Genomic DNA, 23,501 nt, shown 5'->3' with positions numbered 1-23,501 from the left:
CAAAGAAATTCAGGAACAAATGAGAACAAAAGTAATTGAGATCTATCAGTCTGGTAAAGGTTATAAAACCATTTCTAAAGCTTTGTGACTCCAGCGAACCACAGTGAGAGCCATTATCCACAAATGGCAAAAACATGGAACAGTGATGAACTTTCCCAGGAGTGGCCGGCCGACCAAAATTACCCCAAGAGCGCAGAGAAAACTCAACCGAGAGGCCACAAAAGACCCCAGGACAACATCTAAAGAACTGCAGGCCTCACTTGCCTCAATTAAGGTCAGTGTTCACGACATTTCAGCAAAAGAACATCATACCAACAGTAAAATATGGTGGTGGTAGTGTGATGGTCTGGGTTGTTTTGCTGCTTCAGGACCTGGAAGGCTTGCCGTGATGGAACCATGAATTCTACTGTCTACCAAAAAATCCTGAAGGAGAATGTCCAGCCATCTGTTCGTCAACTCAAGCTGAAGCGATCTTGGGTGCTGCAGCAGGACAATGACCCAAAACACGCCAGCAAATCCACCTCTGAATGGCTGAAGAAAAACAAAATAAAGACTTTGGAGTGGCCTAGTCAAAGTCCTGACCTGAATCCTATTGAGATGTTGTGGCATGACCTTAAAAAGGCGGTTCCTGCTAGAAAATCCTCAAATAAAGCTGAATTACAACAATTCTGCAAAGATGAGTCTGCCAAAATTCCTCCAGAGCGCTGTAAAAGACTTGTTGCAAGTTATCGCAAATGCTTGATTGCAGTTATTGCTGCTAAGGGTGGCCCAACCAGTTATTAGGTTCAGGGGGCAATCACTTTTTCACACAGGGCCATGTAGGTTTTGAGGTTTTTTTTCCTCACTAAATAATAAAAACGATCATTTAAAACTGCATTTTGTGTTCAGTTATGTTATGTATATCTTTGACTAATAGTAAATGGTTTTTGATGAGCAGAAACATTTAAGTGTGACAAACACATGCAAAAGAATAAGAAATCAGGAAGGGGGCAAATAGTTTTTCACATCACTGTAGTATGAGAGCAATACCTACATAGTCTATTCTATGGAGCTGAACTCCCCATCAGACAGAAATCTTTGCAAGATGCTGCACACAAAGATGCTGTAGACATTCAAAATATCAGTATCTGCAAAAGATCTGTTCCTGCCAAAGATCCGTTCCTGCAAAATGCATTCATAGTCTATGATATCTGCAGATCATCATGCACACCTTGTTTAACAGACATTCATCTGCAGATCAGATCCACCAGGATGGATTTTCAGATCTGCAGATGATTGTCTGATCTGCAGATGAATGTCAGTTAAACAAGGTGTGTATGATGATCTGCAGATCTCATAGACTATGAATGCAATTTGCAGGAACTGATCTTTGGCAGGAACAGATCTTTTGCAGATACTGATCTTTTGTGTCTTTACAGCATCTGTGTGTGCAGCATCTTGCAAAGATTTTTTCTGATGGGAAGTTCAGCTCCACAGAAAAGACTGGAGGTATGGCTCTAATACTACATGGAAGGAGGTAAAACTGGTCTGTGATCTTTCATTTACCAAAGACTATGGTCTGATGTGTGTATGCACCCTTACACGCTCCTAGGAGTTCTGGTTCACCATGAGCTTGTTGGGCAATAGGGATGATCAATGAGATGCAAATTGTTCCAAAATTATGGAAATGTTTATGCAAATGTATGCAGTAACCCAGGTTTAAATTGATTGGTCCATTTTCAAGCTGCATATATTTGCATAAAAACTTGCATACATTTGCATAAACTCAGAACAATTTGCATATCTGTGATCATCCCTACTGGGCAATCTGTAACTGAAAAAAGGTGATATCATCCACGTATTTCCCCCCTTCCTAGCCCACCTGGTTGTCCTTCAGTATGATTTGAAGCCAGGTCGATAAGCAAGAGGAAGGCTTAACAGCTCAAATGATTTGTCTTTTGCTTTGAATTGCAAGGTGTCTCTAAAACTCCTCATTTTGACATGAAAATTTGAGGGTGGAACTTCTGAGTCATTATTCACCATCCACTGAATTTTTAGCTATAAAATGGAGTTTTTCTTTCGCAACCTCATTCTGTTGAAGGTTATAAGATTTTGTTTAGTTAGACTGGTCAGGCACGCTGAACAATCGCTAATAGCACAAAATAACATGCAATATATGCTCAACGGGTGCTCATTCACAATAAGGGTACCATTTGTACACTGATCAGTCTAAAGGTAGCCATACATCTAGCGATGTGTGGCCAGATTCGACCAAAAGACAAATCCCTCTCTTATCGAATCTGATTAGAGAGATCTGTCAGCTGCCCATACACCACAGGCGGATTCCCGATCAATTTCATGCTTAAATTGATCCGGAATCGGCCCTTGCTGCTGTCCCTCTATTATTATTATTATTATTATTATTATTTATTGTATTTATAAAGCGCCAACATATTATGCAGCGCTGAACATTAGTTTAGGTTACAGACAATATTTAGGGGTGACATACAGCAATATGACAATACAGGAATACACGAAAACCAGAGCACACAGCACAGTATGAGTACAAGGTAATGCTTAGTCAGTCACTGGAGGGGAGCATGAAGATTAGGCAAGTTAGGTTCACTCAGATGCCTAGCATGAGTTCACAGTAATGGAGGTGCATGATCAGGTAGGACACAAAAGGAGGAGGACCCTGCCCATTAGCCTCTCTAATGTAATGTCCCCTGTGCTGTATACATTACCTTTCCATGACCTCCGCTTGTCCCCCGCAGAAGAGGATAATGCACCCGGAGCAGCGGGGGACAAGCAGTGGCCGTGGACAGGTAAAGTATAAACTTTGGCACGGTGGGCATTATGGGGGGACATAGCGGCAAAGCGCACCCAACCAAACAACTTTGGCCCGACATCTTGCAGCATGCAAGAAACTGGTCGCTTTGTCGGTCGGGCATGCACTTGGCGGCACCGATTTTCATCCAATTTGATTTCAAGTTGCCCGATGTATGGCCATCTTAAGACATTATAAGAAAACACACATTCACCATTGTAGTATTGCTCAGAAGAACTTTATAGAACAGTAATGTTTACAATATATACAAGGCCAATAGATTCAGATTTTTTAATGGATACAAGTGTAAGAAAGCCAAACCAAATAGCATGTCATTATCAAGCTTCAACTTAACCTCCTTGCCGGTTATCCCGAGCTGAGCTCGGGGTAACTCGCGCAGGAGGATTGCTCTGGCCCTGCTGGGCCGATTTTCGAAAATAATTTTCCTACACGCAGCTAGCACTTTGCTAGCTGCGTGTGGTACGCGATCGCCGCCGCTACCCGCCAAACCGAGCCGCGCCCCCCCCCCACCCAGACCCCTGCGCAGCCTAGCCAGGCAGCGCTGAGGGGTGGATCGGGTTTCCCTCTGATGTCCCGACGTCCAGGGAAGCCCAGCAGGAAATCCTGTTCTGAATGGGATTTCCTGCTTACTCTGATCGCCGGAGGCGATCGGAGTGGGTGGGGGGGATGCCGCTGTTTAGCGGCTATCATGTAGCTAGCGCTAGGCTAGCTACATGATTTAAAAAAATAAAAAAAAAAGTGCTGCTCTGCCCCCTTGGCGCAAGAATTGGACCGGCAAGGGGGTTAATAACTACTCTGTATGACTTATGTACAGGGTGGGCCATTTATATGGATACACCTAATATGGCCATTTATATGGATACACCATTTTATGTGAATGGTGAAGTTAACAAACAAAACCACCGCTATTGGTCTGACACTAACCCACATTGGATAGATCCCTCCACGGCTGTTGGAACAAAAACATTTACGGTATGGTATATGGGGTGTATATGTTGCGGCCAGAACCCGAAGTTTGGCCACTTCTAGTTCTGGCCGGCCACTTCGGGTTCTGGCCGGCCAATGCGCGAAGTGGCCGCTGCGCTGCGGCCAATGTTGAAAATGGAATTATTCCTCTGACATTAATGTATCTTCTGGCCGCAGCGCAGCGGCCAAACGTAGAACAGCTTAGTTCATTTAATGCAATTCAGCCGGCGGCAATGTAACAATTCAAGCCGCCGGCTTTTTCTCTGCCTCTCTCTCCTCCTCTTATGGGCAGCAGGCGGGGACACGTGTGTCCCCGGGAGTCGTTCGTCGCACCAGGAAAGCAGAGCGGGGAGGCTGCAGACATCGCTTCTGCCAGCACCCGCTCTGCAAGAACGGCAGGATTCCCCTGCCGCGACGAACGACTCCGGGGGGGACACTCGTGTCCCCGCCCGGCTGCCCATAGGAGAGAGCGAGATAGGCGGGAGGGGGGGGGGGGAGAAGGAGAGAGAGAGATGCAGAGAAAAAGCCGGCGGCTTGAATTGTTACATTGCCGCCGGCTGAATTGTATTAAATGAACTAAGTAGTTCTACGTTTGGCCGCTGCGCTGCGGCCAGAAGATACATTAATGTCAGAGGAATCATTCCATTTCTAACATTGGCCGCAGCGCAGCGGCCACTTCGCGCATTGGCCGGCCAGAACCCGAAGTGGCCGGCCAGAACTAGAAGTGGCCAAACTTCGGGTTCTGGCCGTAACATATACAGTGGTGTGAAAAACTATTTGCCCCCTTCCTGATTTCTTATTCTTTTGCATGTTTGTCACACTTAAATGTTTCTGCTCATCAAAAACCGTTAACTATTAGTCAAAGATAACATAATTGAACACAAAATGCAGTTTTAAATGATGGTTTTTATTATTTAGTGAGAAAAATAACTCAAAACCTACATGGCCCTGTGTGAAAAAGAAATTGCCCCCTGAACCTAAAAACTGGTTGGGCCACCCTTAGCAGCAATAACTGCAATCAAGCGTTTGCGATAACTTGCAACGAGTCTTTTACAGCGCTCTGGAGGAATTTTGGCCCACTCATCTTTGCAGAATTGTTGGAATTCAGCTTTATTTGAGGGTTTTCTAGCATGAACCGCCTTTTTAAGGTCATGCCACAACATCTCAATAGGATTCAGGTCAGGACTTTGACTAGGCCATTCCAAAGTCTTCATTTTGTTTTTCTTCAGCCATTCAGAGGTGGATTTGCTGGTGTGTTTTGGGTCATTGTCCTGCTGCAGCACCCAAGATCGCTTCAACTTGAGTTGACAAACAGATGGCCGGACATTCTCCTTCAGGATTTTTTGGTAGACAGTAGAATTCATGGTTCCATCCATCACAGCAAGCCTTCCAGGTCCTGTAGCAGCAAAACAACCCCACACCATCACACTACCACCACCATATTTTACTGTTGGTATGATGTTCTTTTGCTGAAATGCTGTGTTACTTCTACGCCAGATGTAACGGGACACGCATCTTCCAAAAAGTTCAACTTTTGTCTAGTCGGTCCACAAGGTATTTTCCCAAAAGTCTTGCCAATCATTGAGATGTTTTTTTTAGCAAAATTGAGACGAGCCTTAATGTTCTTTTTGCTTAAAAGTGGTTTGCGCCTTGGATATCTGCCATGCAGACCGTTTTTGCCCAGTCTCTTTCTTATGGTGGAGTCATGAACAATGACCTTAATTGAGGCAAGTGAGGCCTGCAGTTCTTTAGATGATGTCCTGGGGTCTTTTGTGGCCTCTCGGATGAGTTTTCTCTGCGCTCTTGGGGTAATTTTGGTCAGCCGGCCATTCCTGGGAAGGTTCATCACTGTTCCAAGTTTTTGCCATTTGTGGATAATGGCTCTCACTGTGGTTCGCTGGAGTCCCAAAGCTTTAGAAATGGCTTTATAACCTTTACCAGACTGATAGATCTCAATTACATTACTTTGTTCTCATTCGTTCCTGAATTTCTTTGGATCTTGGCATGATGTCTAGCTTTTGAGGTGCTTTTGGTCTACTTCTCTGTGTCAGATAGCTTCTATTTAAGTGATTTCTTGATTGAAACAGGTGTGGCAGTAATCAGGCCTGGGGGTGACTACAGAAATTTAACTCAGGTGTGATAAACCACAGTTAAGTTATTTTTTAACAATCACTTTTTCACACAGGGCCATGTAGATTTGCAGTGTTTTTTTCTCACTAAATAATAAAAACCATCATTTAAAACTGCATTTTGTGTTCAATTATGTTATCTTTGACTAATAGTTAACGGTTTTTGATGAGCAGAAACATTTAAGTGTGACAAACATGCAAAAGAATAAGAAATCAGGAAGGGGGCAAATAGTTTTTCACACCACTGTACATGAATCAGGTGTATCCATATAAATGGCCCACCCTGTACTTCGATTGCCCTGAAACATTTACTGCCACAGGTTTCTTCCATCTCTATTTCCAAATTCTTTTAATATGCTGGCTTTGTACACATTTTAAAACACACCTGAACTGGGAGGCACATAGAGGCTGCCATATTTATTTATTTTTAAACAATGCAGATTGCCTGGCTGTCCTGCTAATCCTCTGCCTATATTACCATTAGCTATAAACCCTGAACAAGCATGCAGATCAAGTGGTTCTGGATTAGCCACATGCTTGTTTCAGTATGTGATTGAGACACTATTGCAGCCAAAGAGATGAGCCGGACTGCCAGGCAACCAGTATTGTTCAAATGGAATTAAATATGGCAGCCTTCATATATTACTCAGTTCAGGTGTGCTTTAAACATTACTTTCCTATTAAACATCTTATGAACAGTATTACAAATTGTGGGTGTCTTTTCTTACATTGCCTTAATTACAAGATTTTTTGCAGACAGCTTCCTGTCTTTAAATTTCTCATCCCCACTGACATCTGAGTTTTATCTTTTTACTTGCACTTGCTCTTGAATTGAACCATCTATTGATTCCTGAACAGCAAGCTGGTGAAGGGGGAAGCAGCAGGAGCAATGGAGGAGCCAGCACTTGTGGCAACTCACAGAGATGATTGAGCAGATGGGGACCCTCTTAGATAATCCCTTCCACAATATTGTACAATTACATTTTATGGCATGTACCCTATATAAGTACAGACTAACCAGCAAGCTCATGGTGACCCAGAACTCATCTGGGAGACATCTCGAGCTCACTCCAACCTGAATTATCGCAAATTCTTTCTGTTTTAGGAAAGCAATTTTTTGTTTTACCCTATATAAGGCAGGCAGGCTACCTAATGGTAGTGCTGTATAACCTTTTCTTATAGGTACGGAGAAAAAGGGAGTTTGAAGAGGACAATTGTGGAAAGGAAGAGGTTGCAGTTAGCATTCATCACAGTAGGTAGGGTTAAGGTAGGGTTAGGCAAGGTAGGTGGTCGGGACATGTTAGACATTGCAATGGGCAACAACAAAGGATTAGGATATGCGCTTTGAGTCCTATGGGAGAAAAGCGCTTTACAAATGTTATTGTATTGTATTATTGTATTATTAGGCAGCACCAACCAATACTAGCCGATGTGCTTTAGGTCATGTACCTACTTGCCCAAGGAAGATTGACAAGAACAACACAAAGAGACCCAGCACGGTTTTCCATGTCTTTTTCAACTTTTCATGCATTAATGTTTTGATGCTGTAATGGAATAAAAAGTTGAAAATGATTTGGAAGGCAGTGCTGGGTCCTTTCAGCTTCTTTTAGTAATGTGGATAAGAAAGCAGAATATTACAGTTTCTGTCCTCCTCACTATATCTGCACCCAGTTATTCAGCGATTGGACATTGTCACTGAACATACATGTATGCCCACTTGTTTTAACCTTCCCCATAGACTAAATTTTACTCCACAATACCTATACTCCCAAGATTATCCTAATAGTATCACCCAGCTGTGAGACAAGACCACACTTAGGCTATGTTCACATTATAAATCGCCAGCGCTATCGCAAGTGCTGAGCGATTTATTGAGAGGTGTTTTAAGCTCTTTTCCCTGCGCTTTGTGCTTAGAAAAGCACTTTTGCAGGGCGATTAATTTTTTCACTTCCTGACGTCAGTCAGGAAGTGAACTCTTTTTCACCCAGAAATGAATAAATACAATGCATTTATTCATAGAAGCGCTCGGGAAATCCCTATACAAAGCGCTTTTTCAAGCGCTTTGCGATTTCCCTATACCTTCCATTGAGCCAAAGCGCTCAGAAAATGGTACATGTAGCGCATTTGCGATTTCAATGAAATTGAAACGTTTACATGTGAACCCTGTCATAGGAAATCATTGCAGAAGCGCTTTTGGGTTGATTTTTAAAATCACCAGGGCTTAAAACAACCCGCAAATGCTCATAGTGTGAACGAGCCCTTATACTATATTTTTTTATGGGCGGTATGTAATATGTTTCATAACCTTATCCAATGATACACTACACTACATTACAAACCTTAGTCTCTGCCTTTGGACCATACCAAAGTGAGAATCCAGTCCAAACATGAAGTCTCACTGAAAAATTAAGTGATACCTTTCACATGGGGATACAGGCAGCAATTAAAACACCTTTTACCACAGGGTAAGGAAGGAATACAGTGGGTTGCAAAAGTATTCGGCCCCCTTGAAGTTTTCCACATTTTGTCACATTACTGCCACAAACATGCATCAATTTTATTGGAATTCCACTTGAAAGACCAATACAAAGTGGTGTACATGTGAGAAGTGGATTGAAAATCATACATCATTCCAAACATTTTTTACAAATAACTGCAAAGTGGGGTGTGCATAATTATTTGGCCCCCTGAGTCAATACTTTGTAGAACCACCTTTTGCTGCAATTACAGCTGCCAGTCTTTTAGGGTATGTCTCTACCAGCTTTGCACATCTAGAGACTGAAATCCTTGCCCATTCTTCTTTGCAAAACAGCTCCAGCTCAGTCATATTAGATGGACAGCGTTTGTGAACAGCAGTTTTGAGATCTTGCCACAGATTTTCGATTGGATTTAGATCTGGACTTTGACTGGGCCATTCTAACACATGGATATGTTTTGTTTTAAACCATTCCATTGTTGCCCTGGCTTTATGTTTAGGGTCATTGTCCTGCTGGAAGGTGAACCTCCGCCCCGTCTCAAGTCTTTTGCAGTCTCCAAGAGGTTTTCTTCCAAGATTGCCCTGTATTTGGCTCCATCCATCTTCCCATCAACTCTGACCAGCTTCCCTGTCCCTGCTGAAGAGATGCAACCCCCGAGCATGATGCTGCCACCACCATATTTGACAGTGGGGATGGTGTGTTCAGACTAATGTGCAGTGTTAGTTTTCCGCCACACATAGCGTTTTGCATTTTGGCCAAAAAGTTCCATTTTGGTCTCATCTGACCAGAGCACCTTCTTCCACATGGTTGCTGTGTCCCCCACATGGCTTGTGGCAAACTGCAAATGGGACTTCTTATGCTTTCTGTTAACAATGCCTTTCTTCTTGCCACTCTTCCATAAAGACCAACTTTGTACAGTGCATGACTAATAGTTGTCCTATGGACAGAGTCTCCCACCTGAGCTGTAGATCTCTGCAGCTCGTCCAGAGACACTATGGGCCTCTTGACTGCATTTCTGATCAGCGCTCCCCTTTTGTTCGGCCTGTGAGTTTAGGTGGATGGCCTTGTCTTGGTAGGTGTACAGTTGTGCCATACTCCTTCCATTTCTGAATGATCGCTTGAACAGTGCTCCGTGGGATGTTCAAGACTTTGGAAATCTTTTTGTAGCCTAAGCCTGCTTTAAATTTCTCAAGAACTTGATCCCTGACCTGTCTTGTGTGTTCTTTGGACTTCACGGTGTTGTTGCTCCTAATATTCTCTTAGACAACCTCTGAGGCCCTCACAGAGCAGCTGTATTTGTACTGACATTAGATTACACACAGGTGCACTCTATTTAGTCATTAGCACTTATCAGGCAATGTCTATGGGCAACTGACTGCACTCAGATCAAAGGGGGCCGAATAATTATGCACACACCACTTTGCAGTTATTTATTTGTAAAAAATGTTTGGAATTCTGTATGATTTTTGTTCCACTTCTCATGTGTACACCACTTTGTGTTGGTCTTTCATGTGGAATTCCAATAAAATTGATTCATGTTTGTGGCAGTAATATGACAAAATGTGGAAAACTTCAAGGGGGCCGAATACTTTTGCAACCCACTGTATATCAACAGAGAGGTTTGTATTACTGTTTACATCCCTATAGAGAAGATTTCTCTTCTACCTGTTCTCGTGACAGTTTCACTAATAACAGGAAGTAGAGGGAAATCTTTCCAGAAGGGAAACAGCAGGCAATACAACATTGACAAAGGTCAAAGCTCTCCTTTATTCTATCCCAATCTAAAACAAAATCACTTTAATGTATTCCTCAACAGGTGATATTTGTGCTATTGGCATTCCATCTCAGCTTACCTTTGCTGCAGTCCTTGCCAGTGTATGGCTCATTGCAGTCACAGCTATGGCCTCTTAAAGTGTTTTTGCATACACCTCTTGAGCCACATGGGTTACTCTCGCAGTGATCTGTGAAAACATGATAAAATGTAATTAAACTGTACACTATATTAGGCCTTGTTCGACACAGAGCTCATTTCACACTTAAATGTTTGTGAGGCAGTGATGGGCGCATAGCAACTACCAACTACCCAAATGGTGCATGTGAGGGTCGGACATCAACCACCCAATACCCCGCATGTGAGGTCCTCCTTATCAGTACTCACTGCACTGTGCTGCCTGTTAGGGAATGGCACAGATGCTGGATGCACAGTGCCATCCATCAACAGTCTGAATAAGGCCTTAGTTTTGCAGAGAGTATTTTAAGAAGTTGCTGCATCAGAAAGGAGCACTGGCATAGTCTGGAAAGATAGCTTAACCTTCCCAGCGTTCAATTTCCCCAGGATTTCTGTGCAAACAGTGATAAAATTTATTTTTAAAACTTTTTTTTTCCTGTAACTTGCCAAAATGTGTCAAGCAAGGGTCTAGTATACAGTGCAGGAGAGTATTGATGTGTATGCATGTTTATACTGTTCACAGCATGTTTTTTTGAACGGACATTTCTGTCCATACCGCTAGGAGGGTTAAATATTCTTTGTCTTTCAAGAGTGGGGGTCTTTATTACAAGGCACTTCTTCTTGTGATTTTACTAATCTGGTATATTTGATCATGTATGCAAAACGCCCCAAAGGAATTTATGTTGGAGAAATAGGACAAACTGCGTGAGCGTATGAACCAGCACAGGTTCACTATAAAAACAAAAAAGCACACAAAAATAATACTGATCTCCCAGTGTCTACACATTTTGTTCCAAGGGACACACTTAACCATTTCATCCCCCGGGTATTTTTCACATTATGCATCAGAGCAATTTTCACCTCCCATTCATTTGCCAATAACTTTATTACTAATCACAAAGAATTGATCTATATCATTCATTATTTCGCAGTTTTCATCCATTATAGCTTTAAAATAATACATACTACCATAATTAAAACCTATGTATTTTATTTGCCCATTTGTCCCGGTTATTACACCATTTAAATTATGTCCCTATCACAATGTATGTCACCAATATTTTATTTGGAAATAAAGGTGCATTTTTTTCAGTTTTGCGTCCATCCCTATTAACTAGCTTATAATTTAAAAAATGCTCGTAATATACCCTCTTCAAGTGCATATTAAAAAATTTCAGACCCCTAGGTAACTATCGATGTTTTGGGGTTTTTGTAATTTGTTTCTGTTTTTTTTTCATTAAAATTTTTATTTGGGTAATTTTTGGTGTGGGAGGTAAACAGTTAATTTTAAATGTAGTAATGTGTGTTTATTTTATTAAAAAAAATTATGTAGATGTAGTTTTACTATTTGGCCACAAGATGGCCACAGTGAATTTTTTTTTTTAGTCCTGGAAGCTTCCAGGAAGTATAAGGAGGACGGGAAATTATGTTCCCATTCATCGATCTCCGGGCTAACGGGAGGCGTCATGGGAGCGCGCCGCAGCACAGCAGCAGCCGCCTGAACATGACAATCATGTCCAGGCGGCATAAATGGTTAAAGTGAACCCGAGTTGAAAATAAACTGATGAGATAAACAATTATATTTACTCTCCTACTCCTAAAAATGACTTTTGTTTAAGTATCCTAGAGTTTTCTATTATATTTAAAGGGCAATTGAAGTGAGAGGCATATGGAGGCTGCCATATGTATTTCTTTTTACTCAGTTGTTTGGCAATCCTGCTGATCTTCTGCCTCTAATAGTTGTAGCCATAGACCCTGAACAAGCATGCAGCAGATCAGATGTTTCTGACTTTATTGTCAGATCTAAAAAACATTAGCTGAATGCTTGTTTCTGGTGTGATTCAGACACTACTGCAGCTAAATAGATCAGAAGGGCTGCCAGGCAACTGGTATTGTTTAAAAGGAAATAAATATGGCAGCCTCCACATCCCTCTCACTTCAGTTTTCCTTTTAACATTTACAAAGTAGGTTAAATATTTGACTGTCTCTAATCAGTGGCAGCCTATTAAGTGTCCCAAAGTTAGAAAAAGGCCAATTGTTCATGTATTTTATCTCTCCCTGCCCTCATAAGTTGTATTCTGACAGGAAAACCTTTAAGGTTGTAAATTGCTTATCTGTGATATTTACTATATTCCAGAATCTGTCACTTCCTAGAAATGAACGCTTTCAGGCAGCAAAATAAAACATATAAAACAGCCTGGTTATTAATGTGTTGTACTGTACATACACATGTTTATCTCATCATGCCACATATCGCCTCGGGTACACTGTAACCTCCTTAGTGGTAATCCTGAGTCAGGCTCGAGACGGAAAGCCACAGAACAGGGTGGTAATCCCGTGCCTGAGTGAGTTTCATGCAGGAGCGGCTGCAGACCTCTCTAAGGTATGTTGTTGTTCTTGTTTTTAGGGTCTAAAAGCTTGTGAAAAAATTGTATGGCTTTTAGACCTTAAATCTGGAATTAATCATAAAGCCAGGGGTTAAGTGACTTCCTGGTTACTGTACTAAAGGGTGGCTTCAAGTCACGTAGAGAAAGACTAATAGGAGAGAGAAAATGTATATGTATCGGTATCGAGTTTGTAGAAGGCTTATTAGCTAAAAGCTTACTCTTTTTCTTTTACGTTGGCCATTAAATGGTATCGTCCTGATTCGAAACCTCTTGCTTTGACTGATGGCTAGCAGAGTACAATACTCTACTGCTACTACCTGGAGAACATACGTATGTCAAGAATCTTGGACTGAGCATTTAAAATAGTCTGTTGTCCATTGTCCAGTTTCCAGGTTTGGATTATGATGGAACATGATGAGCATTTCTTGAAAAGTTAGTAAATAGACTGTGTGTACACAGAATTGGACAGCCCCATTGTAAAAATCAAGAAGTGTGCTGGTTCAAAAGAGCAAACAATCAATTCCCAAAATTAGAAAAGACCCCTAAACCAGATCATTTCACAAATATATGTTAATTAATCAGCTTTATCCTCATCCACTATTTTTATTTCATCAACAAAACCATCTAAAACCATATAGTTAGGCAGCTTTATAAATGTCACAAATGTAATCACTTGGTGGCTCATGATCTGAGCCACATCTGTGCTAAACCCTGGTTTATGATAAAATATCTGTAAACACAATACATATATTAGTAAAAAATAAAACAAAAGTGCATGTGCAAATACAATAATATTCAAATACAAAAATGATAATTATAAGTGCAAAAAGGAAAACAAGTGAGTAAACATGCATAGCCATCCTCTATGCCGTTATTATGAGTAAAGGAACAGCATATAAAGTGCTTCAACATGTAGAAGTTGATGTACTCAACTAAAGACCCGGGTTCCCCTGATCCTCCAAGTTGTGGCATCTGTCTGCTAGGTGCAGAGGCTACCCACTGCCTACTGCACTTTAGTTGCAATAGCCCAGAGGGAGCAGCTGGGAGATGTGATTGCACAATGTGCCGATAGCTGGAAGTGCCAGTCATTGAGTTCTGCATTGGTGGTCAGGTAGCTATAGGTATCGGAAGGCTTTAATGAAGTGCCAGGGGGTGTGAAATAAACAAGTGACTGTGTACTGTAGTTGCACCCGTCCCTAAAGAAGTACCAATTCAAACTGAATAGCATGGTATGCCAGGATCCTTTCTAGTAAGGCATTGTGGCAGGCTGGGTGCTGCAATGACCTTTGGACAGCACCCACAAAATCCTGGGAACCAGGACAGAAGATATGGTATGACCTTACTGCTGGATCGTCTCTATCAATTTAGCAAGTATTTGGAGTATTTAGGGGGAATGGGGTTTCAGTATTTTAATGCAGAGCAGTACACAGATGTGGTGGCTGTGGTTGCTTTATGTAACACAAATAGCTTGATAATGTATACATTGTGGGAGAAGCCTTCATACTTTGATTTGGCAATATTATAAGAGTTCACCTAGAATCAAGGCTTATTTGTTCAACTCATACCTTTGATATTATGTCCCTCCGAACAGAATGACCAGCTTCTGTCCTTATCCAAGTTTCTTGTAAGTGAACACCTATTGGAGATAAGAATTAGGAAAGCAGCTGTGAAACAGCTACAAAAAAAAAGTAAATCAAGTAGAAATGTAAAAGTAAATTAAGTAGAAATGTGCACCGAGGGCAGAAAACTGAGCTCAGAAATCAGTCAAAAGTTATCATTCTGTTTTTGGGGAAGCAGTAGACAGAATCAGTTTAAAATCGATCCACAAATTTTGAATCTTGTGTTGTCCCCTTGAAGCTGGCCATATATTATAAAATTAGGTCTATACAATCTTGTCTGATTTTACTACATCTTTGTAGCATGAAGGTCCATCTACACAATTTGGTGAGAGTATACCGGTATTTAGTGTACCAAACATGCAAAATAGCTGTCTGTGTGTGTTTCCCTTAATTTAAAAGTTAAAGGGAGTCTGAAGCCATGAAAAACAAAAAAAAGCACACCAAAAAAAATAAACCGATACCTAAGGAGAGGAAAGGCTCTGGGTCCTATAGACCCTGCCCATTCCTTTCCTAGTCCTGTTGTTCCTGCGCTGGCGCCCCAGTTAGCAGTCTCCGACCGATCGGTCTGAGGCTTCGGATTTCTTCTGGAGTCCAAGTGCTCTCGAAGATGGGCCACTCCATACTACGCATGGGCAAGTACGCTGCCTCATGCGCTTGTGCATGTGCAGTATGGAGCCATCCATTTTTATGAGCACTCGGGCTCTCAAAAACTTCCAAAGCCTTCTGCGGTGGCAAATTGGAATGCGTGGGCCGTGAGAAGAATGGGAAGGCTCATTAGGACCAAGAGCCTGCCCTTTCCAAGTATCTGTTTTATTTTCTAAATTGCCTTCAGAAATTAAGGACCGGGCTCACTTTCAGAGATCTGTGCTGAGTGGGCTCTCCAGTCCACAGCACAGATCGTGTTTGAGCCAGGGCGACCAGACTTCCCCCCCCCTTTCTCCCCACTAGGGGGATGTCCTGCAGGAGGGGTCTGATCGCCGCCGGCTATTGTGGTTCAGCGGGGGGGGGGCTCCTCAAAGCCCCCCTCCGCAGCGTTTTCCGCCCTCCCTCTCCTTACCTCCCTCTCCCTCTTGTTATGGACAGCACAGGACGGAGTTCCGAGCGCCCGTTTCCATGGGAAACTACTAATGACCTGCCGCTGCCTATCGGCGTTAGGCGGTCGTTAAGTGGTTAGAACTCTAGCAAAAAACAAAAGGAATTTAACTTACCTGGGGCTTCTACCACCCCCCAGAGACGTCCTGTGCCCGCGCCGAGACAAAAGCTTTGAGTGCAAATGTTAATATTTGACAATATCACTGCGTGATGCTGCATGGCCACCTTATAGACCTGTCCGTACTTGAAGAAGAAACCATAAACTTCACATACTTGTCACTGCTATGTTTTGTTCGGTTTCCCTGTGGTACATGCCTGATTAAAGGATTGTTACCTTTTTTCTGTGGTAAGGAAAATAATCAAACATCGTTTCTGCCGTGCTGGAAAATTCACTTTTTCTGCGTTTGTGTTTAGCCATGCTTAATGTTTACTTCCGTGACTGTAGAGATAAGTGCTGTAATCTCTATGGTGACTGTAGGTGGCAGCACACACTACTGAGTTCACTTGCAGTAGTAACACATTATTATTATTATTGTGTATTATATAGGACAGAAATCTTTGGTAGCACTGTAGTATATATAATCATGCCACTAACTGGGGCGTTACTAGAGGGGAGCAGCCCCTGTGATTGCAGGGGGGCCCCAAGCTGTAAGGGGGCCTCAATATCTACTTTGGTTCCTCTGATATAGGAGTCCATACTTTAGATCAGGTGTTTTTCTGTCTACACTTACTATGGATATAAAGATTGTGATCTCCACACTTGTTTTATGACCCTTGCAAGATGGGCCCCAAGGAACATTGGGGGCCCCATTAAAGTTTAGCTTTGGGGCTCCATGATTTGTAGTTCTGTTCCTGGAGGAGCTGTCATTGTTTTGCATTACTATTGTAGTCTAAGATCAATTTTTGGGGGGTAACCAATAAAAGTACTAGCAGCTATTACAAATTAAATATATTCACCAACTCGCTCATAAATCTAAGCTTAAAAAATAATGTGTGAGATAGAGGCTGTAACATAAAGCTCTGTTACAGCACTGTAACTCACCCAATCGCCGTAAATATTATACATCAGAAACTCCGCCCCCTTTCGTGTAATCGCGCGCCTGTACCCTCATCGCAAGATAGCTACAACGATTGCTTGTCGCTCCAAAAAATCACCAGTCCTCAGAAAAATTACTATAAAAAAGTAGTGGGTATGGGCATTTAGTTTTACAGGCCAGTGACTGCAGTCTGATTAGTCGCATCAAGGTGGGAGTGGGCCAACACAGGCAGGGGTGGCCACAGAGCTCCAGACCTCTAGCGGAGTTCCTCTATTCCTAAAATGGGACCCTCTTTACAATATTAGACATAAATGTTGAATATTTCTCACGGCCGCTCGGCCCTTCTTGTGCAAGTGTGACCGCACTGCGCAGGCATGAAGAATTTCACGCACCTGCACAGTAGTCGCTTGTGCATACTTTTTTCTCCATACAGCTCCATGCTACTGCACAGGCATGAACCCACTGGCGCCTGCACAGTGCGGCTGCACTGATACTCGTAGGGAAGTGTGGCTGTGGAGATGAGAGGATCTGGGCCAGCAGCAGAGGGGTCTAAGGATCAGGGAAGCCTTTGGAGGATCCCGATGCTTCATTCTACTGTGGTAAGTATCTAACTTTTTTCTTTGACTACAGGCTTGGTTTAAAGTGGACCCAAGCTCTTGCAAACAACAGACGGAAAAGTGTTCATTCCACATAGAAATGCTGTAGAAATCAGCTGCACTGAGCTGTGTTTGTTTATTTAGCTACAGTTGAATGTAATTATCTGTAGTATTGTGTTATCAGTAAGCATGACTCACAGCACCTCCTCGCTGACTGTACAGGAAAAGACAGATGCTTTAACCCTTCCTTTGCTCCCTGAGAGTTCATCCAATACATTTTCAGGGCTTTTTTTTAGATTTCTGTACATTGTAACAAATATTTTTTCCCTGATTGTTTTCTTACTTTGCCTAATCTTTTAGAGCAGAGAGGAAGTTCTGAGCTCAGATACACTTTAACCTCATTGCCGGTCTAAAAAATCCGGCAAGGAGGCAGCGCCGCACTTTTTATTTATTTATTTATTTTTTTAACTCATGTAGCGAGCCCAGGGCTCGCTACATGATAGCCGCTGAGCGGCGGCATCCCCCCACCCACTCCGATTGCCTTCGGCGATCAGAGTATGCAGGAAATCCTGTTGAGAACGGGACCGGGGAAGCCCTGCAGGAAATCCGTATTTCCTGCAGGGCTTCCCCGGTCGCCATGGCGACGGGGCGGGATGACGTCATGGACGTCGGGACGTCATAGGGAATCCCGATCCGCCCCTCAGCGCTGCCTGGCACTGATTGGCCTGGCAGCGCAGGGGTCTGGGGCGGGGGGGAGCGACTCGGCGCGGCGGATCGGCGGTGATCGGAAGTTACAAGCAGCTAGCAAAGTGCTAGCTGCTTGTAACAAAAAAAAAATTATGCAAATCTGCCCAGTGGAGCCTGAGATATCCTCCTGCGCAGGTTACCCCGAGCTGAGCTCGGGATAACCGGTAAGGAGGTTAAAGAGGAGCTGTCAGCCATACTATGTCAGACAAAAATCCCACATATATAAGTAGATAAATACTTGCTCTTCTTGCATAACATATGTATTGCACTGTCCACGTTTTGATTTTAGTGATTTTTCTACAGTAAAAAATCCTTCTTACCATTTCCTATTTTAAGTGTTGCTATTTTGGGCTTGATTCACAAAGCGGTGCTAACCTACTTAGCACGTCTAAAGTCTTTAGATGCGCTAACCAGGGTGCTAAGTAGGTTAGCACCGGATTTCTCAATCAGATCGTGTGCTAACTTTGCGCGCGCAAAATCTTATGCGCGCTAAGTCCCATAGGCTTTAATGGGCACTTCGCGCGGTGCGCCCCGGCGCTCTGTGCAGTGCGCGCGTAAAGTTTTACGCGCATAAAGTTTTGCGCGTGAAAAGCTCGTTTAGACGTGCTAAACAATAAAGAAAGACACGGCACTCTGGAGCTGTATGCAGCAACAAGCTGTATTGGAGCAGGCGATAACACTACATGTTTCGGGCGGAGCCCTTCCTCAGGTGGAGAAAGGGCTCCGCCCGAAACATGTAGTGTTATCGCCTCCAGAGTGCTGTGTCTTTCTTTATCGTTCTGTCCATGGTTGTGCAGGAGGGGTGTACCTGCTAGACGCTGAGCACCGGCTGGACGATTGTGATATCGTTTTTTTTCCCAAAGTTAGGAGGAGTTTCTCTGTTTAGACGTGCTAAGGGGGTTTTCACAGGCGTGCTAACAGTTAGCACCGCTTTGTGAATCAAGCCCTTTGAAGCCAATCCTGATGTCATTTCCTCCCTTACTCTCCTCTGCCTGATTTGCCCGCCCTTCACTATAGAAAGTGCATTGTCTCAGTATGAGAAATATTGGCCAATCAGAGAGGAACAGAGGTGTGGGAGGGGAAAACAGGAGGGAAAGAGGCTTCAGCCAATCAGGCTGCATTAGCTAAGTCTGAGGGGAAGTAGAGAAGAAAAAAGGACAACCTAGCATGCCCTGCAACTTCCTTTTTGTGTACCAAATTTTCTGTGTACCAAATAAGAGTCAGGTAAACTGGGGAATGATCATTTATCAACAAGAAAAGTAATAGTAATTTTAACTTTTGGATTGCCTGGTTAGCATCCTTATTACTTGTTTACCAGATAAAAATAAATAATTGATTTTTGATTTTATGCCCGACAGTTACACTTTAAACAATTTGCATGATTCAGCATCAAATCAGGATTATTTGCATTTCACTGACCTAAGATGTGATAAAAGGGCTCTACTCTGTGCAGAAAATTACTTGTGTCTCATCTATATACTGTATAAGTAAGCAGCCTTACCATGGTCTGAGTTTTCCCTTTTGGATACAAGTGTGGTACATCATGCGGCCATGAAGGAATGGAAAATGGCATAGCTGTCCACTCTCTGTTAACACTGAAGGATACACTTACAAAAATCAATGAACAGCAAACAAAACAGGGCACAGATTTTCATACAATGTTTGCAAGTTATGGAGGACACACAGAAGAACAAGAATAGGTAATAGCAACTATTTACATCTTACCTAATCCACTTAATATGGCAGATTTGTGTCTATGCCTTTCTCTATGTGGCTAGAATAAAAAAAATAGATAAATTACTTAGAATAATCCATACCCTCCCATAAAAGGAAATATTTTATGTATATCGATTTTGGAAATTGCTTTATGCTTTATATATATAGTAATCACCTATGGATATATTTGGTCTCTGTTTGTTATTTGGAACATGACCTCTGTCCCAAAATAAACAAATATTTCAGCCTGCGGGGAGATACCTGCTCGGTGCACTGGTTTAAAGGGGAACTGAAGAGAGAGGTATATGGAGGCTGTCATGTTTATTTCCTTTTAGACAATACCAGTTGCCTGGCAGCCCTGCTGATCCTCTGCCTCTAATACTATTAGCCATAGCCCCTGAACAAGCATGCAGCAGATCAGGTGTTTCAGTGGTTCAGACTTATAAGTCTGATCTGACAAGACTAGCTGCATGCTTGTTTCTGGTTTTAATCAGATACTACTGCAGAGAAATAGACCAGCAGGGCCGCCAGGTAACTGGTATTGATTAAAAGGAAATAAACATGACAGCCTCCATATACCTCTCTCTTCAGTTCCCCTTTAGTCGGTGTTTAATTAATGCTGGCAAATAGAACAAGAGGGAACAGACTTTTTCTCAGAAATAAAACATGCAACGATATTAATGTTTCATATCTACGTGAAGGAGAATATGAGGAAAACATGGTTTTATTAAAATAAAACTAGTCGATCAAAGTCAGTGAAAACGCACAAATATTAGAAAGTGTGTCTTAATACACGGATGGATCAATCCGTGTAAAAAGGTCTCTTTATATTCCTGGGCAAAGAACCCTCCCTTAGGCTTTGTTCACATCTAAAATCGAAACCGCTGACGGATAGAGATCGCCCAAACCTCCGATTTTAGGTTCGCGAACCTACTGCGAAAGTTAGGTTCGCGCGAACTTTCGCGAACTGCAATAGACTTTAATGGGGAGGCGAACTTTGAAAACTAGAAACATTTATGCTGGCCACAAAAGTGATGGAAAAGGGGGGCATGGCGGAGTGGGATACATGCCCAAAGTCCCGGGGAAAAATCTGGATTGGACGCAAAGCAGCGTTTTAAGGGCAGAAATCACATTGAATGCTAAATTGCAGGCCTAAAGTGCTTTAAAACATCTTGCATGTGTATACATCCATCAGGGAGTGTAATTAGAGTACTGCTTCACACTGACACACCAAACTCACTGTGTAACGCACCACAAACAGCTGTTTGCGTAGTAACGGCCATGCTGAACTTGTGCGCACCATGGCGAGAGTGCAGGCCGTAGCGGTTTCCAAGCCCACATGGTCGCCGGGCTGTGGTAGCTAAATGATAGAACAACAGTGACTGTCCAGCTGATCAAATTTGGTCTGTCCACAATGAAGCAACGACCTTATTATCTTTGATGTGCCAGACCTCCGAGACACTCATATAGCCGGCGGTCATTGCTTCATTGTGATACGCAAGCCCCTTCACTGCAGCAAGGTAATGATCACGAAGGGGAATGGGCACATGTACATGCCTTTTGTTTTGTTGTTGCAGCTGCACTGCAGGCAGAAAAATTAGGCAGGCATGTACACGCACCAGAAAAATTAGTATAGCGGCCACTGCTAGCAGCGGCTTTAAAAATTCAGGAATCCACCTGGAGTCCTGGACCCTGTTGGTGGTGGCGGAGAAGGCAAGCAGCCTGCAGGCAGAGATGCTGTGTGGGGAGCGACTTAGTCTTGGGGCAGGGAGCTAGTCACACAGCGTGCAGGCAGAGATGCTGTTTGTGGGGACTGACTTAGTCTTCGGGCGGGCAGTAGCCCTCCGGGATCCATGCCTCATTCATTTTGATAAACTGAGGTACTGAACACTTTTGTGACTTAGGCGACTTCTCTTCTCAGTGAAAATGCCTCCAGCTGTGCTGAAGGTCCGTTCTGACAGGATGTTTGAGGCAGGGCAAGACAGAAGTTGGATGGCAAATTGTGACAGCTCTGGCCACAGGTCAAGCCTGCGCACCCAGTAGTCCAAGGGTTCATCTCTGTTCACAGTGTCTACATCCACACTTAAAGGGGAACTGAAGAGAGAGGTATATGGAGGCTGTCATGTTTATTTCCTTTTAATCAATACCAGTTGCCTGGCAGCCCTGCTGGTCTATTTCTCTGCAGTAGTATCTGATTAAAACCAGAAACAAGCATGCAGCTAGTCTTGTCAGATCAGACTTATAAGTCTGAACCACTGAAACACCTGATCTGCTGCATGCTTGTTCAGGGGCTATGGCTAATAGTATTAGAGGCAGAGGATCAGCAGGGCTGCCAGGCAACTAGTATAGTCTAAAAGGAAATAAACATGACAGCCTCCATACACCTCTCTCTTCAGTTCCCCTTTAAGGCCAGGTAGTCGGCCTGCTGGTCCAGGTTTTGGTGAAGGGTGGATCCGGAAGCGCTAAGGCGAGGCGTTGGACTAAAGAATGTCCGCATGTCAGACATCACCATGAGATTGCTGGAGCATCCTGTCCTTGCCTGCGTGGACATGGGAGAAGGATTACTGGCAGTGGTACCTTTATTGCGTTGTGCTGTGACATCACCCTTAAACGCATTGTAAAGCATAGTTGCCAGCTTGTTCTGCTTGTGCTGCATCCTTTCTGCCTTCTGGTGAGTTGGTAACATGTCCGGCACTTTGTGCCTATACCGAGGGTCTAGTAGCGTGGCCACCCAGTACAGCTCATTCCCCTTGAGTTTTTTTATACAGGGTTCCCTCAACAGGCTGGACAGCATCAAAGACGTACTATCCATCTCCTCTTGCTCCTCCTCAGTGACGTCAGGTAAGTCCTCCGCCTCCCCCCAGCCATGAACAATACCATGGGAATGTCGAGCAGCACAAGCCCCCTGTGAGTACGACACCTGCTGCGATTGTTCTTCTGCCGCCGCCGCCTCCTCCAAAGAAACACCTTCCTCATTATCCAAGTCTGACTCCTCTTCCCCACACGACTCTTCCTCCTCCTCCCCCCCTGTGCTGCCGCAGGTGTTGAGGAAACATCTGATTCTGATGTAAATTGCTCCCACAACTGTTCTTGCCGTAACTGTTCCTCTTCACACTCCTCCACAGCTTGATCCACCACTCTACGCACGGCACGCTCCAGGAAGTAAGTGTACGGGATCAAGTCGCTGATGGTGCCTTTACTGCGACTCACCAGGTTGGTCACCTCCTCAAATGGCCGCATGAGCCTGCATGCATTTCGCATCAGTGTCCGGTTGTTGGGCCAGAACATCCCCATCTCCTCAGATTGTGTCCTTGTACAGGTACTGGGTGACGGATTTCTCCTGTTCTAGCAGGTGAGAGAACATGACTAGGGTCGAATTCCTGCGAGTCGGGCTATCACAAATCAACTGTCTCACGGGCAAGTTGTTTCCTCGCTGAATGTCCGCAAAGCGTGCCATGGCCGTGTAAGACCGCCTGAAATGCCCACACAACTTCCTGTCCTCTAAGCCTGGGTACCTTGACACAAATCTTTGAATGACTAGATTCCGCACATGTGCCATGCAGGGTACATGTGTCAGCTTTCCGAAATTCAAAGCAGAAAGGAGATTGCTGTCGTTGTCACACACCATGTTGCCGATCTCCAGCTGGTGCGGGGTCAGCCACTGATCCACCTGTTTGTTAAGAGCAGCCAGGAGAGCTGGTCCAGTGTGACTCTCCGCTTTGAGGCAAGACCTGTCTAATATGATGTGACACCATCGTACCTGGCATGCAGCATAGGCCCTGGGGAGATGGGGCTGTGTAGCTGGAGAGGAGATCGCAGCACCAGTAGAGTTGAACTGTCACTCGGCCAAGGAGGAGGAGGACGACGACAGCAAAGAGGATGTAGCAGGAGGAGAGGAGGTGGCAGGAGGCCTGCCTGCAAGCCGTGGAGGTGTCACAAGGTATTACAATGTGCACCTGT

General features: G+C 43.6%; 1 protein-coding gene across 1 annotated transcript in view; it reads right to left on the bottom strand.

Moving 5' to 3' along the window:
* Nucleotides 1–23,501, bottom strand: part of F12 (coagulation factor XII) — a 79,201-nt gene that overhangs the window by 40,450 nt on the left and 15,250 nt on the right. The window contains exons 2-5 of the mRNA XM_068277097.1: nt 19,551–19,599; nt 19,327–19,420; nt 14,300–14,370; nt 10,253–10,360 (exon numbers count right to left, since the gene is read on the bottom strand). Of these exons, the coding sequence (XP_068133198.1) occupies nt 10,253–10,360; nt 14,300–14,370; nt 19,327–19,420; nt 19,551–19,599 (322 nt within the window). The remainder of the gene's footprint in view (nt 1–10,252; nt 10,361–14,299; nt 14,371–19,326; nt 19,421–19,550; nt 19,600–23,501) is intronic.

This window comes from Hyperolius riggenbachi, chromosome 3 (genome assembly GCF_040937935.1).
Source record: "Hyperolius riggenbachi isolate aHypRig1 chromosome 3, aHypRig1.pri, whole genome shotgun sequence".
NCBI lineage: Eukaryota > Metazoa > Chordata > Amphibia > Anura > Hyperoliidae > Hyperolius > Hyperolius riggenbachi.
The sequence above is the reverse complement of the archived record's forward strand: the minus strand, read 5'-3'. Positions and strand labels throughout refer to the sequence as shown.